Source organism: Doryrhamphus excisus, linkage group LG15 (assembly GCF_037039965.1).
Source record: "Doryrhamphus excisus strain RoL-2023G ecotype Guam linkage group LG15, RoL_Dexc_Guam_v1.1, whole genome shotgun sequence".
Lineage (NCBI taxonomy): Eukaryota > Metazoa > Chordata > Actinopteri > Syngnathiformes > Syngnathidae > Doryrhamphus > Doryrhamphus excisus.
The window spans coordinates 13978527-13996172 of NC_136371.1; the positions used below are offsets into that span (position 1 = coordinate 13978527).

General features: G+C 45.4%; 1 protein-coding gene across 1 annotated transcript in view; it reads left to right on the forward strand.

The window, feature by feature from the left end:
* The window catches only part of LOC131104315 (sterile alpha motif domain-containing protein 10), a 74362-nt gene that overhangs the window by 24689 nt on the left and 32027 nt on the right, over positions 1-17646 (forward strand). Inside the window, exon 2 of the mRNA XM_058051355.2 lies at positions 9089-9273. Coding sequence (XP_057907338.2) covers positions 9089-9273 — 185 coding nt within the window. The remainder of the gene's footprint in view (positions 1-9088; positions 9274-17646) is intronic.

Genomic DNA, 17646 nt, shown 5'->3' on the forward strand with positions numbered 1-17646 from the left:
CCTTTGGAATGGAACATCTTCCAACACATCCAGTGCTAACAGGCAGTAGTTACAGTGGATGGAGTACAAGTACAAATTCTTGCTAGTTCTTGTTCCAGTCAGGATTTTATACCGACACCCATCCATCCATTTTCGATACCGCTTATCCTCATGAGGGTCATGGACATGCTGGAGCCTATCCCAGTTGTCTTTGGTACCGATACGATAATCCATTAGTGAAATTGGCCGATACCGATACTGATCACATACATGCAGTGTAAATGTTTAAATGTACTACTGGCTATGTTAGCGTTCACCAAGGTTTTTTCAAAATGCTACTAATTTTCCAACTTTTATTTTCATAGCTTATTTCAAACCAAACAAAGCCCATATGCTTGTTTTACCAATTTACCAAATTTTAAACAAATAAAGTACCAGTTTGGGCACTGTTGAAGGGACCAATATCATTTAAAATCTAATTGAAACCCATCCCAAATTATAACATATGTCTGGACGTTGTCATATAACGATGAGGTGGTCTGTTTAGAGAGGCTATTGTTGGCTGAAATACAGGAAAGAAAATCAGGAAACTCAACTGTTCTGTCTTCACGCAGCTGTCCCCCGATTCATGTCACATTCACAGACAACTGGAAATCGCAAAACTCTTTAACACTTAGCAGTACACATAACTGGCCAGGTAACTGATCCTGTGAAAACGACAGCAATAATCAAGCAGTGTAGTGGACTTTTTATTGGTAGTTTTTTAGTGTTTCATTATTGTATTTAATGACCCTCATGTTCTGTATACAGTGTGAGTGACATAGAAGTTAATTTAGTGCTAATTTAGATATAAGATCCGATGTACACCTCAACTCAACTTACATCACCGTCTAGGAACAGAACTTGGATGGAACCTGAGCATCACCAGCATATCATTTTCCCCAAACATAATTCTTTTACGTCTTACTTCTAGAAGTCGTTAGAGTCACTGTGCAGAGGGTGATAATTCAACCCCAGTTAGTGACGAATAGGACATAGTAGATTTGGCACTTGTCCAAGCTGATAAAGTGCTTGGTTTTGAGACAGAAAGGTGACAGATGACTCAAGATTGTGACCAGTGAGGACACTAATCACTCTTGAGCACAGGGGGCACGTTCTAAGACCTGACTGAGTTCCATTGTTGCCCCAGCCAAACTGCAGGATACGGCCCTGGTCCACCCTGTCTTGAGAAGTTACTAACTGATAATTTTTTCCAACTGTATTTCTTGGGGGATTATGGTTCCAAGCCAAAGAAAGAAACTATTAAAAAGAAACAAAATTAAAACTACATATATTTGAGGTTGCCAGATAACATCTCGCTTGCAGGTTATTTCTGTAGGACACAAGTGTAAAACAAGTCCTGGGGCCCATGACATCATTTTATATACGGAAATGTGGAAATAATGTGTCAATAACGCACCCTCTTTTTTCTGAAAAAAAACAAACTATGGGTTTACTTACTGATAGGCTAGAAAGACGAGTGACAGCAATCCGTGTTTAGCTAGCCATTTGGCATGACAGCCCATATTATTATTATAACATTTCTAGCGATGTATCTATCAAAGATGACCCTTTGTTCCCGTTGCATGCTGCAACAGATGGCACATCCACCGCCGAGCTCCGTGCCAATACTCGGAGTGGGCAGGGTATAAACCGGAAGTGGGTGCTGTTTTACCGGAAATGTGTGGAGCTTACGTCTGTACAGTAGGTTAGTTGAAGTCTGAAATTGACATGGATTGATCATAAGTTTCTATATTTGTATTATTATCCTGCTGTGTGTGGTTCACTTTGTATGGACTTATGTTAGGGGGGAAAAAATTCTAATGAAAGGGTTGAAAATTGTACTTGCAGGAGTGCTCCCTTTTTATTCTTTCCCACTCGCAAAATCTAATTTCTAGGCGCATATGCCAGTTGAATTAGTTGCACTATGCAGCCCTATTGTTACGCTTTTCCACAGTCCAATGTCTTGTGGGTTTTACACTTTTATTTTTTTATCAGCGAGGCACACTACTAATTAAAAAAGCTATTACATTGGAATCTTGTTTTTTGTCATTAACCTGTTCCAAAAGGTCAGACAAAAACCTAAACTTACAAAACCCAAAGCAGTTGACATATTTAAGAAATAAGCTACTTATGACATAACTGAGTCAAAATGATCTACCACCTACTAAAAATGTAAAAAACAGTATTTATAAATATATTGAGAATTATTTTTATATACAGTATATGCTGGTGTACCTTGTATTACTGCATCTATATTGCACAATACACAGTACTCTGTACATTTTTTTGTCATTACCTTACTCTAATGACTTGCACTGGATGGAATCAGCCAGGGATGCACAGGGAAGTTAGCTGTGTGGAAAAATGGCTCCTGTCCACACAGCTGGGATTTTAGTTCCTTCACCTTTCTCCTTCTCAGCTCGCTTTTCGGAGGGAACTCGGCGTCATAGTTTTTATGAACAGTCCGGAAATAGCGCTGCACATTTTCCTTCTTCGGTAAAGCAATTGTAGACTGACAAATGTGACCCGTGTGTCAGAGAAAGGTCAGGTCAGATGTCATTGTGACGACGGATGCTAGGCTGGTGGCAAAATTTTTTTTTCAATGCCATGCGATCTATCCATAATGCTTTTGTGATCGACCAGAAGACCCAACATAGATGTCCTCGGCTATGCCGGCTGTTGTCCAACAGCTCGTACTAGGGGTGTTCCTATCGATCGGCCACAGATCGGTATTGGACGATATCAGTGAAAAAGGACGGTATCGACACCGGCCGATACATGCTTTAAAACACTGATCCACTCTGCCGATCAGCTTGAAGATTCTAGTTGACTAGCTTAGTAGACCCTGCTTCTGTCAGAATATCACAGTTCTGTAAGCCAGCCAGCTCACACTGATAAGAAGGCTGGCCTTCATCAATGTTGGCAACAAAGGGGTTCTGGGAAAGATCGATTTCTTTTGCATGGACATCTAGTTCTTCACTTTACTTCTCTGGCTTCTGTGACAGGATCAGCTCTTCTCCTAGCCTGAAGCGGAAGCTGTCTCAGACCTTCCCCATTCTTAGAACAGAGGACCGGACTTTGCAGTCTTGAAACTCATGCACGCCCATGCCATGATCCTCCTAGCCCCAGTTGTTGTTGTCACCGTGAGAGCTGAAAGCTCTGATTGGTGGTTGCTTTACTCCAGACTTACTGAGTGGACCTCTGCATTCTGCCTCTGCTCCCTTGACCAACATGTTCATTGCCAGCACAGAGTGTCACTGATAAGGTACAACCAGTGATTATACCCACTTCCAGCTGGTGCCAGTCAGATGTCAGCTGACCAGATGAGACTCTCAAGCTGAACTTGCTGTAATAATCCAGGATGATGTATTTAACCTTCTGCGGTACATGGTGTTTTTCCAGTGTGACATCCACCAGCTTATGGGGAATTGAGCCATAAGCTTTGGTGAGATCCAGCCACAGTACAGTCACCTCTGCTGGCTTTTGCCTCCCTGATGAGCTGGTTTACCACCCCTATATGGTCCAGGCAACCGGGGACTCCGGGTATTCCTCCCATTCCAATGGATGTGTGAACGTATTTATTGCTTGACAGGAAATTGGCCGCTCTTGGCCACAATGCTGAAGAAGGTTTTGCTCTCCACACTGAGCAAGGAGATCATCCTTCCTCCTCCTCCGGATCACCTTCAAGGCCTTCCAAAGCCCATGGAGTAGTTTCGGGTAGTTCTTATAAACCTTAAAAACACCACTTAGGCCTGGGGCTGAGCTTGATCTTGCTCTGCTCACCACTTCCTCCACTTCCCTTAGGCTCCTTTAGGTTAAAGTCTGATGTGGGCTCTGGTGGTGTTGCCTGTGCACTGCATGGCCTAGCGGTTGGTCTCTGCTGGAGTCTCTGTATGGCTTTGAGGTGATCTGTGCAGCCTTCACATTGTTATTAATGGCTCTGCTATGCCCACCTGCAATGCCCAGTGGGCCACAGGCCTTGCTCAGAGAGTGGCAGACTTGCGGTAACTAGGAAACTTTACATTACAATGCTATTGTAACAGATGCTACCTTTGGACTTTGCTAGGAGTACTATCTTGAATTCAACAGTGTTTTCCACCTTCTTCATCTTCATCTTAAGTTCTTTCTTTGGCTTCAGCGAGGAGTCATGACGTGAGGCCGTCTCCTTCCTCACCTCCATGCAAACCCCGGGTGCACCGCATGGCTCACGCTGCTTCCAAGTGCCGGCCTACGAACAAGCACAAGAAGGCTCCCACTCCCCGTAAGCACGCCGATCTCCTGCCGCCCCCTTCCGGATCCTTGTTGCCTCCCGTGCAACACGAAGAGGAGCACGGCACGCGTTCCCTTCCTGTGTCCAAACCACGCAGCCCCAAGTGTTCCCAAAGCCCGGCTCCCGTGCCAAGCTGTGTGACGCCCCAGAGTCCTCCTGTGCCCAAACCACGCAGCCCCAAGGGTTCCCAAACCCCGGCTCCCGTGCCAAGCTGCGTAACGCCCCAGAGTCCTCCTGTGCCCAAACCACGCAGCCCCCGTGGTTCCAAGACCCAGCCCCCGTGCCAAGTTGTGTGGTGTCCCAGATTCCTTCCGCGCCCAAGCCGCGCAGACCCAGGGGCTCCCTTGCCCAGCGGCTTGACGCTGCAGACCCCCCCAGAGCCCAAACTATTTCTGAGGTCATTCCCCGGTCCGGGCAGCAGAGCAGGCAGAACTCAAAACCCTCTTCCAGGTCCCCCTCCTCCCTTCCTTGGTTCCACGTCCAGCAGCTTACAGCGTCTGGAATCCGCCTTCGGAAGGGGGGCTGGTACGACCAGCCGTGCGTCGGAGGACGCACATCACACCCCGTCCAAGGAGTGTGGGGATGATGCCCTCTGCTGGTCGCCCGAGGAGGAACAGCCCGCCGGACCTCCAGCACAACTGGTTCTTCCGGCTAACCGGGATGTGCTGTCCGGTACATTACCTCTTGTCCAAGACTCACATTCCTCTTCCTCTGCTCCACAGTCCAGCCAAGACCCAGGGCTCACGCGTCCTGTTCCGGCGTCACCTTTTCCACGGCGGGACGCCACGCCTCCTGTTCCAGCTTCACCTTTTTCACGGCGGGACGCCACACCTCCAAGCCGGAACGTGACAGACATGCAATGTTGCTGCATTTGTTCATCAAGATATCAGATATCAAGATGTCACCAAGATATAACCAATTGGAAAACTGCATAAATGTAGAAGAGATAAATAGAAACGTCTCTTGCTGTTTCTTGTCTGTCAGTCTCTCTTTCTTTACGACTGTCAGGTCTTTGGGGTTGGCGTGTTTGCCTCCCACGTTTCTTCCTCCTGTCCCCGCCTCCACAGTTTGACTGGCAATAATTACACTGGTTAGTCCCAATGACCCAAAAGACCTGCCAGCTGGAAAAAGGCAGAAGGAAATTCTGAGGGGAAAGGAGTTAAAAAGGCAGCAGAAACTGTCTACATCGAAGCAGCAACATTAGTGATTCGTGCTTTCTTGTTCTCATCTCCACTCTTTTTTTTTTCCGGCCACCATGACTGGCCATGACTAGACAGGCTCTGTCTTCTCGCAGCTGCTGACTTGAAGAGTTAGATGTCAATGGTCTGTATGGAGACTTACTCTCGATAAACCTGATATCTATTGTACAGATTGAACTCGAACTAAAAAGAGCAAAATGCTACAAAATGGAGAGCAGTGAAGCATACAATTCAAAAGTCAAATTGATATTGAGTACAACAAATGTAATACATTCAATATTGAATCCTCCCTGCTTCTCACACTCCTCCTGACACCCCACTCTTTGAGAAACACTGAGTTTCAACAACATACTTTTAGTAAAGGATTTGCATTATTATTTTTTGTTAAGGTTGTTTTTAAATAATCACATGGCCACGGCAATTTATTTGAATCTCTTCGGTCTGGTTTTAGGGTGAACCACTCTACTGAATCAGCCCTCGCAAAGTGATATTCTTTATCTCCTTATTATTCCGAGATCACAGTGCTTTCTTCAATATCGTTAAACACCTTAAAACATGTAATGGTGCTACCAGTCCGGGACTTTCTTGACTTAGAAACTTAGACTTACCTCCTGAATCGGACACATTGTAGTTAATTATAATGTGACCTGAATACTGTGGGTGTCCACAAGGATCAGTGTTTGGCCCTCTTCTGTTCAATATTTACACGCTGATGCTCGATGACGTTTGCAAACATAAGATTAGCTTTCACTGTTATGCTGACAACACTGTAATGTAATTTGCCATTAAAGCTAACTGACCCACAGGACTGCTCTAATCTGGAGCCGTGTCTTATTGATATTAGACAATGGATGTTGTTAGCACAGGAAATTTTCATTTTTAGATTCACCGTCTAAGATTTATTTTACAGTGTGATTGATTGAATCCATTACAGGTGGCCGTCCTGAAAAAGGGAGACTTGCATTCTTTATCATTTGGGCTCTGTATAACTACATTCAAATAACACTCTAGAGCAGGGGTCCTCATTAAGTCGATCGCGATCTACCGGTCGATCGCGGAGGTGGTACTGGTCGATCGCGGCGTGACATTAAAAAAATATCATCCTAGCATCAATGCCGTCACTTGATTGATGTACAGGGCAGCCATTCAGATGACAACTGAATGTTGCCCTTCGGGTGACCAATCAAATCAAACAACGTCTCTAAGTGCAGCAGAACTTACGATGTCAGCCTATCATCCATCCCCGTTACTTGATTGACATACATGAGAACCAGTCAGATGACAACTGAATTTTGACCTTTAGGTCACCGCTCATGCGTAAACAACGATGCAAAGTGCTAAGCTAGTCGGCGAATTGCGTCAGATTTTAAGCCCTCGCTAAAGTTTATGGTCACTAAAATGAGTGAAGTAGCTGGACCAAGTAAAAAGGCAAAAACATATCACTTCCATACGGAATGGGAGGTGGACTTTTTTTTTTCACAATGTCTTTTTCGAAGTGCGTTTGCCTGGCTAACCTGGCTATCAGCAGCTACTGTCCGGACTATGCATCCCTGGCTGATTCAATTCAGTGCAAGTCATCAAAGTAAACTCAGGTAATTACAAAAAATGTTAATAGTTAATTATGTGTGTTTTGCAATATTGGCTCATTTGGTTATGTACGGTACATCAACATACATTGTACGTACAAATAATCCTCAATACATTTGAAAATAAATAGATGTTTTGCATTTTTGTAGTGGGTAGATCATTTTGACTCGGTCATTTTAAAAGTAGCTCGCATGCTGAAAAAGTGTGAGCACCTCTGGTCTAGAGGATACAGGAGATAAAGTTTATCACAAGTACATAATATGTTGGCTCACAGGGAAATACATTTATGTTTACATATGACCAATATCATATTTATTATCACTGTGTATACATACAGTATATACCATAGCCATGTTATCGACCACACAGATCATGTAATTTTTACGATTAGCATGCTAATATATGACTAATATATTCTTACAATGTCCTGTAAGTTTTTACTCTTAAACCCTGACAAAACAGAGATGTTACTTATTTGCCCAGCTAAACAGTGGCCTGTTTAAGGACACCACAGCCTAGCATAATTACCCAGTGTGACTCAGTAACAAATATGTCATGTTTGGTTTGACTCTATCCTTTCAAAAGCACATTAAGAATGTTACCAAAATGCATTTTTGCATCATTGCAACATTGCTAAGATATGTGTCACGCCCTGTGTGGGTTCCCTCGTGACAGTTTGTTTGTGTTTCCTGTCTGGGCTTTAGTTTTCATTTTTGACACCCTTGTTTTGTATGGAACTTCCTACTTTGCCCTGTTTTCCTTCGTTGCCCCAATCATTCACACCTGTCCCTAATTTGTGTTTGTATTTAGTTCAGGTGTGTGCATCTCCCTTTTGTTGGATCATTGTTAGTTTGTCATTCTGCTACCTGAGTTGCCTTTTTCCTGCTGCTGCAATCATAGCAAAAATAAATATTTTTACTTGCTTTTGGTCCTGCTCTCTGCATCCTGGGGTCGCACCGCAACACAGACATGCCGAACCTTGACAATATGGCCTATTCTCTCCATCACTGGAGCAGAGAGCCAATGCCATGTATTTGTCACGTCCTGCCTTCCAATATCTCATTTTAAAAGCAACTCCTCACGAGGACGTGTAAATTCAACCATATTTCTCCAGTACTAGCCAACTTGCACTGGCCCCCAGTTCATTTGAGATTCGATATTAAGGTTCTGTTACCTGCCTACAAAATGTGACATGGGTTTACATGCGGAAACAAAACAAAGTGTCATAAGGTGAAAGACTTCATCCTGGATTATTACAGCAAGTTCAGCTTGAGATTCTCATCTGGCCAGTTGGAATTGCATGGCTGACTGCATCTTCCTTAATCACGAGCACAGACATTACAGTTGGTTGATTTAGCAGCAATGTGTGCAGAGGCTGTCATCCTATTAGAAGGGTTAGCTAGTTTCGTACTAATAAATACATGTGCTTTACCATTTGAAACAAGTGTATTTCATGATATGGCTTAAGGTTTGTAGCTTTTTGTACAAGACGCTGAATTAAAATTTATATCGTCATATTGTGATGCATCCTAAAAATATTGTGATATATGCTAAGGTCTACATCAGCCAACCCTATTTTATAATTAATTCATCAATAATACTATTTTGTTCAAATGTGGCCACAATTGAACTTCATCAAACATAAAATGGCAAAATGAACTTCAGTAGAAATATAAGGCATTCAGAAGACTTTGTGGTTCCAATTCCGTGGCTTCACTCCTACGTTTCTCCTAAAATACTGTACATTAATACACAATACTTTTTTGTGGATGGCCTATTATTAGTCGAACAATATGCACTCCAGCTCATATCCAGATGAAGTAAGTAAACTTGCATCATAGCACTGTTGCCCTTGACCATCACCAACATTGTTCCCTTGCATGTAATCTATAATGAATGCAGGTACTTTAACCTTTTACAATATTGTATTCTGCTGCTATTGTTCCTTACATGAAAGGAAAGTATTCCGTACGTCTCAATTTTTCTCTCCTCCCTGTCGGCCTTTTCACAGCGGCTTCCAGCTTCAGTTTTTGCCGCGCCTCCCTGGAGCACACACTGTCTGCTGAAGAGCTGAGCTACCAGCTGCCACGTCGCTCGGGAGGCAGCAACCTGACCTGGCATGACGGGCGCAGACAGGCGACGGCACATACGCGCACGGTCAAACTTCTGCAGCAGCCTGGCACGGACGGCATTCAGGTATGAATGCCGAAGTCGAGCTGAGAGATCTAAGTAATTTACAGTGTATGAGACACGCTGGTGTTTAAGCTGCACTGACTGAATTTAGAGACAGAAACGGAAACATACAGTATATCGGCCGCACTGGACTACAAGCTCTTTCTTTGGCAGTTAGCCAGTGAACTACGTGAATCAGTGAACTCATGACGAGCTTGTCAACTCAGTACCAATACATGATAGATTACATGATAGATACATTATATACTGTACGCTGCCAAGACAGCATGGTGGATTAATGGCAAGCATGTCTGCCTCACAATCTGGAGATCCGGGTTCGAATCTCCAGTGGGACATGCTGACATGGAAGTGACTCCGGGTACTCTGGCTTCTTCCCATATTCCGAAAGCATGCACAAAATTGTCCATCGTGTGAGTGTGAATGGTTGTTTGTCCATGTATATCTGATGGACTGGCGACCAGTCCCGGGTGTATCCCCAAATCAGCCGGGTTAGCCTCATCCTAATGAGGACAAGCAATATAGAAAATGGATGGATTTATGGTTTCCATATGTATTGTACACAAAGCCAGTTATATATTTAAGATGCTTTAAATCCACAAAGTTCATTCATTCATTCAGAGGTTTGTGCATTCATACTTTTTTCTACAGTCAACGGCCATCAGTTGCCTCTTTGCAAACCTTTGGGCACAGGGAGAGTAGAGTAGACTTACAGACTAATAGAGAGTAGACTTAAGTCCTCTCGCGAGAGATGATTAGTTTATTCTTGATTACACTGTTTATGCACACATCAACTCCAATGAGGGAAGGTGAAGCCTGCTCAGTGTTGACTGAATACTGTATAAGGAGTGACCTTGACAATATTCCTCTTCTGCTTAACAATACCACCTGCAATTACCGGTAATGTATTTATTGACTGCAATGTAAGCACATTCAGGGGTTGATGGATTATTCTCTAGGTTTACATTGCATGTTTCCTTATCTTATAACATTTAAACATTGTTCTGTGTCAAACAAAAAAAACATACTCTGCTGCTCCCTTTTACAATTAGTTTTTGAGACAAAAATACTAGTAAGAAAAATGATGTTGAAAGTGGAGTGCAGACTTCTGCTTAAACTTGAACATGAAATGTATCACCAGCAAAAGTGCTACAATTTTGGATCTTCATCACTGAAAGAATGTTGAAAATAAATTGCAAATCTGATAAAATGTGTAATTTATCTTACAGTTTTGGACCCTGCGGGTTCAGAAAATTTCCTTAAAAAATTGGAGATATAAAATCTTTTTTTTTTTAAAAAGGTTTTGCCAAACATTACTGTATTGTCGACCCCCATTTTTCCATCCATCCAATCATTTTCCTTCGCTTATCCGGGTTCGAAGCCCAGACTTCCCGGTCCCCGGCCACTTCCTCCAGCTCCACCGGGAGGACACCAAGGCGTTCCCAGGCCAGCTGTGAAACATAATCTTTTTTTTTTCCTTTTCGGGCCTTTATTGTCATTATACAAAGATGTAACGAGATTGGAGATCTTCTCCTTTCAGTGCAAAAGTTAAGTTAAAAAAGTGTACAAAAAGTAAAAGTAAAAAAGACAGTTCAACAGATAGATACATACAAGATATACACATAATACTGCACAGGAGCAGATATGTATTGCACAGACACCAGAATATGTATTCATTTTAGTGGGTTTTAGTGCAAATGATAAATGGTATATACAAATGAGTAAAAGTCACATATGAATGTGAGTTATAATAAATATGTTTTCGAGGTAGTGACAGAGGCAGTGATGGAAATATTGCACATTTGCATTACGCTAATGACCCGGCTTGTTGTATGTCTGAGGGGTGGTGATGGCTCCTGGGAAGAAGCTGTTTCTCAGTCTGTTTTTGCTTTGATGCACCTGTAGCGTCAGAGGGCTGCCAGAGGGCAGCAGGTCAAACAGCTGAGCACCGGGATGTAAACTGTCCTTGATGATGTTGCAAGCCTCAGTGCAGCTCCCGTACCAGGTGGAGATGCAGTAGGTCAGCAGGCTCTGGATGGACGAGCGGTAGAAGGCCAGCAGCAGCTCTCTGTCCAGGTTGTTCCTCCTGAAGACTCTCAGGAAGTGTTATGACAGGCTGTTCAGGAGAGGTTGTCGGAGATCTGGACTCCAAGGAACCTGAATTTGTGGACATTCGTCGTTGATGTGGGGGGGGGGGGGGCAGGTTACTCCTCCTGAAGTCCACAATGATCTCCTTTGTTTTCTGCGTGTTCAGGGCCAGGTTGTTGTCGGATCACCAGGTCGTCAGCCTCTGGACCTCCTCCCTGTAGGCTGCCTCATCTCCCTGTGAGATCAGGCCGACCACTGACACAAACTTGACGATGATGTTGTTCTCATGGGCCGGACTGCAGTCGTAGGTGTAGGCAGTACAGGAGGGGCCTCAGCACGCAGCCCTGTGGTGATCCGGTGCTCACACTGCGGGTGGAGGAAAGGTGAGGGCCGAGTCCCACAGTCTGGGGTCTGTTGGCCAAAAAGTCCTTGATCCATCTGCATGTGAGGCGCGGGAGGCCTAGGGTGCGAACTGGTGGGTCGAGTGTGGGGGGGACAGTCTTTTATGTGCTGAAGGACCAGTCTCTCAAAGCACTTCATGACAATGGGTTTGAGGGCAACAGGGCCATAGTCACTGAGGCTGGATGCGGGTGACTTTTTCGGGATGGAGAGGATTGTGGCGGATTTCAGGCAGGCAGGGATGACTGCTGATGAAACTTTGGCAGTACAGTCTTTAAATTGGCCTTATTAAAGTCCCCAGCTATAATATGAACTCCATCAGGGTGGGTCTGCTGCTGTTCATTAATGACATTCAGCAGGAGAGTGAGTGCATCCGATGGGATGTAAACAGCGGTGATGACCACAACAGTTAGCTCTCTTGGGAGAAAATACGGCCGGCATCTAACAAACATGTACTCAATATCAGGGGAGCAGTGAGTCTCTCTGATCTTGCTGTTGTTGCACCAGTCCTCATGCACGTAAATACAGAGCCCCCCACCTCTGTTCTTACCGGAGTCCTCTGTTTGAGAGGCCGTCTAGCTGCACGCTAGCATTGGGGATCCTCAGTTTGAGCCAGATCTCTGTGATGATTAAAACACAACAGTCACGAATGTAGCTGTTTCCCACGAGCTGTAACTCCAGGTCATCCGTTTTGTGGGTAATGGATCTGGCGTTGGTGAGATACAGGATCGGCAGGGGTGGATTATGTGGGTTATTTCGTAGCCATAGCAGTAGGGACCTGCGACCGCGCTTTGGCTTCCTCTCCCGATGCCGCCTACGTTTCTTTCCGGACCAGACAATAATCCATGGAGCACCTGGTGGTGTCTTTTGTTCGTCTGGGATGTTGTGTCGATGGTGTAAGTCTCTGCAAACTACCAGTTTGTCAGTAGCTGATGTCCACAAGGTCCTGATGGGTGTAATAATGCCGATGTATACGTGGACACATAAAATAAACAAAAAAAGCACTGGAAGGGAGAGCCGTGAGCCGCTGCGTCTCTGTGCGCCGCCATCTTGGTCAAGGTTGGAGATAGTTAACAGGCTAGTAATAATCCCTCTAGCGCAGGGGTGCTCACACTTTTTCAGCATGCAAGCTACTTTTGACCGAGTCAAAATGATCTACCCACTACAAAAATGCAAAACATCTATTTATTTTCTAATGCATTGAGGATTATTTGTACGTACAATGTATGTTGATGTACCTTACATAACCAAATGAGCCAATATTGCAAAACACACATAATTAACTGTTAACATTTTTTGTAATTACCTGAGTTTACTTTGATGACTTGCACTGAATTGAATCAGCCAGGGATGCATAGTCCGGACAGTAGCTGCTGATAGCCAGGTTAGCCAGGCAAACGCACTTCGAAAAAGACATTGTGAAAAAAAAAGTCCACCTCCCATTCCGTATGGAAGTGATATGTTTTTGCCTTTTTACTTGGTCCAGCTACTTCACTCATTTTAGTGACCATAAACTTTAGCGAGGGCTTCTGACGCAATTCGCCGACTAGCTTGACACTTTGCATCGTTGTTTACGCATGAGCGGTGACCTAAAGGTCAAAATTCAGTTGTCATCTGACTGGTTGTCCTGTATGCCAATCAAGTAACGGGGATGGATGATAGGCTGACATCGTAAGTTCTGCTGCACTTAGAGACGTTGTTTGATTTGATTGGTCACCCGAAGGGCAACATTCAGTTGTCATCTGAATGGCTGCCCTGTATATCAATCAAGTGACGGCATTGATGCTAGGATGATATTTTTTTAATGTCACGCCGCGATCGACCAGTACCACCTCCGCGATCGACCGGTGGATTGCGATCGACTTAATGAGCACCCCTGCTCTAGCGTGTGTCCCAGGGCCTTTTCCCGGCTGGGCATGCTCGGAACACCTCACGAGGGAGGCGTCCGGGAGGCATCCGGACTAGATGCAAACGGGCAACCTCAACTGGCTCCTCTCAATGTGAAGGAGAAGCGGCTCTAATCTGAGCCCCTCCTGGATGACTGAGCTCCTCACCTTTCTTAGGGTGAGTCCAGCTACCCTACGGAGGAAAGTCATTTCAGCTACTTCACATACTTAAACTCCTCCACCTGGGGCAGGACCTCATTCCCAACACGAAGGGAGCGCTCCACCCTTTTCTGACTGAGAATGATGGCCTCTGATTTGGAGTGTGAAGCTTCACACTTGGATACAAACCGTCCCAGTAAATGCTGAAGGTTGCCGCAAACAGCAGAGATGAGATCCCAAGGTCCCAGAACCAGACTCACTTGACGCCTTGGCTGTGCCTAGAAATTCTGTCCATTAAAATTGTGAACAGAGTCTGTGACAAAAGGCTGGACTTACTGCTGGCAATGTGAACCATGTTCCTGCCCCATTTGTACAAGGACAGGATGGCACCACCAATCCCGTACTCCTGGAGCACTCCCCCAAAGGGTACCACAAGGGAAACAGTCGAATGCCTTTTCCAAGTCCAAAAAGCACATGTATACTGGTTGGGCAAACTCCCGTGCACCCCCCCGCACCCTTGCAAGGGTGTAGAGCTGGTCCAGTGTTTCATAACTGGGACGAAAACCGCATTGAACCTCTTGTAGCAAAGGTTCGACCAAGGGTCGGTACCCTACTCTCTAGCACCCCGGAATAGACTTTCCCAGGGAGGCTGAGGAGTGTGATCCCCTGTAGTTGGAACACACCCTTCAGTCACCCTCCTTTAAAGAGGGGGACCACCACCCCGGTCTGCCAATCCAAAGGTACTGTTTCCGACTTTGACGCAATGTTGAAGAGATGTGTCAGCCAAGACAGTCCCTCAACATCCAAAGCCTTGAGGCATTCTGGGCGAAACTCGTCCAACCACTGAGGAGCATTTTGACCACCCCAGATACCTCAGCCACGGTGATGGAACTGTCCGAGTATGTGTCCTCTGATTCTGCTTCCTCTAAGGAAAGTATGTCAGTGGGTTTCAGAAGGGCCACAAAGTATTCCTTCCACCGTCCGACTGCATCCTCAGACGAGGTCAGCAGGCCCCCAGACCGGCCACTACTTCCCCTTTCTGAGGGGTCGGATGGTTTGACAGAACCTCTTCAAGGCCGACTGAAAGTTGGGCCTCACCCAATTCCTCCCACACCTGAGTTTTTGCCACAACCACTGCCTCATCTGCATGCCGCTTGGCCTGGCAGTACCTCAGAAAAGGGAAGCAGTGCCCGGTCCACACTGTTTATAGTGGGGACAGGGGCCTGCTGACGTCAACTGAGGATGTAGTCAGACGGTGGAAGGAATACTTTGAGGCCCTTCTCAATCCCACTGACCCCCATTTTTTCAAGCAATAAATTTGAAAATGATTGGTTGCTAAAAAAGACAGCACTGCTCCAGGTGTACGTCCAAGCAAGCAATCTACTACGAAATAGATTTTTAATTGATTCACTCGATACCATCCTTACAGCACACTGTTTTCCAGATGGGGTAAAGGACATAGGTTTGTGGGTGGCCCATTATGCTGTCTGACAGAGAAGAAGCACCTTTAGATGTGATTGGGTAACTGTGGCAGTCATCATGCAGGAAGTAACAGCCAGTCATGTCTCTGTTTTTCGGAAGAAAAGGGATCCAGGCTGTTCAGGCACAATGGGCCCTTGTGGCATATTTTTTTAAAGCTTGAAGGTCAACAGCCAGTCAGATATTCTTTTCTTCCAGCATTTAGACTTAATCAAATGGCTTTACTCGGTTAAGTGTAAACACAATTCTCAGTGCACTCAAAAACAAATTGTCCTTGAAAATAAAGCCTCAAAATCGTTTAGATGGTGCACTGACTTGTCATTAAGACTATACTGGTCTACAACATTGGTGAACCAAAACAGAATGTTTTTCCTCTGCAGTTGCCTGTAAGGGTTCACAGAAATTGGTTATGTATCTTTTTTTTTAGCAAGCATGCAAAAATGCAACAAACAAACCAACACTGTCAAAAAACGGTTAATATTTATTATTAATATATTATATTAATATTTTGAAACATCACCATAACTAAATAAAAAATATATACACACACACTCAGCAAATACATATACACATATACAGTACATAGTACATATCACAAATACATAGTCACTGCTCTGCTGAAACCATCATCATTAAATTCCTAATTGTTAGTTAATGTTATGATTGTTGCTTGTTTAACAAACCAAGAACAGCAGTGTACAGTCATTTCTATGAACTCTTGTTTAGCAGCACGCTCCTTACTCGCTCGTCGCTTCTTCAGCGTGTAAATGTACGGGTTTCTCTCGAGCTCTAAAGCTTCTGGGTAATGTAGTACACAGCCATATTAAAATTTTGTCACACTGTGATTATGAATCCGTTTAAATTGAGGGTGAAATTGACTCCATTATATTGTATAACTCTTATCTTGTAGATGTTTATTTGTACTTATATGGGATATGCATTTCATATATAGTATATTTTTTTTGTCCCGTCCAGCCATTGGGGCAGATAGTATTGCTGATCTAAATGCCCTTACATGCTAAACAGATTTGCTCTGTGTCAGGAAAGGTGTTGGCTGCAACTTCCCTGTACCATGAAATTTTATTTGCCGTTATTTGATGTTTTTGTTATGCACATTTGGAGCGACTGGACCGGAGCAAGAAGAAGAACAAAAAAGAAGAGAAAGGTGGGGTGGGGGGGGGGGGGGAGTAGAGAGAGAGACAAAAACAGCAGCAACAAGAATTTCCATAACAGTGACAAACAGAACAGTTAAATGTCAATGATGGCTAAGGGTCACAATGGAGATGATATCAGTGAAATGAAACAGTCCAACTTACCAGTAGCAATAGTAACAATGAAGACATGAACCATGATAGTAAACAGAATTACAGCCATACAGTTACAGTAATTAAAATCTCACTGCTTGACATCATTATTACTGTAATAATAGCATACCAATAGCATAAAGACATCAGGGATAAGATGGTAGATTGTGTAGAGAAGCACCCATGTGCTGTGAGTGTCCATATGGAGGTGTGTACTTCTGTGTATATATTCATATATGTGTGCGTAAGCGTGCTTGTGTATGTGAATGCAAGTGTGTGAATGTGTAATTGTCACTGAGAATGACAAAAGGAGAGAGACTGCCTTCTACCACCCAGCAAACCCCGCCCCGCGCAGCCAGGTCAAGCCCCCACCGCCAGAGATCCTCCGGCCCCGTGGGTGTGGGCAAAGCCAGGGCCGACTCCCCAAGACCCGCCCCCGAAGCAACTCCCCGAAGAGACCAGCAAGAGGCCATGGAGGAGCAATCCCAACCGGTAACAGGGCGCCAGCAGGCCGGGGGAGAGCCGCACCCCCGAGACCAGCGGGAGACCATACCCCACCTAGGGCAGAAGGGCATCGAAGGCCACACACCTGTGGGCACAGGAGCGCCCCCGCCAACTGGAAGGGAGCCTGTCCACGGCCGGAGGCGCCGCCCCCCCGCCCCCCACACACCCCCAGGAAGCAGAACCCGAGACCCAAAGACAGGGACAGCGATGCAGAAGAGCATAGGACCAATGGCAGCAGACACCCAAACGCCCAGAAGAGCACCGCCCCCCCAGCAGGCCCCAGTCCGAGGAGCATGCCCCCCATCCCCACATGCCACCCAGGCCCTTGTCCCCATGAGCAGGATCAGGCCCCCTCCCAACACACAGCCCGGTCCCTGCAGCAGCCACCACAGCGCAACAACCCCAAGCCACCACCGTAGACTTCAGGCCACCAGCAGCGCGGACCCCACCGCCTGGAGGCCGGCGAACGCCCCCCCAAGGGCCCGCGACCCAGGACAGACCCAATGAGGTAGCGCCAACCATGACCCTAGGGCAAGCCCCGGCGTCAGCTGGTTCCAGCG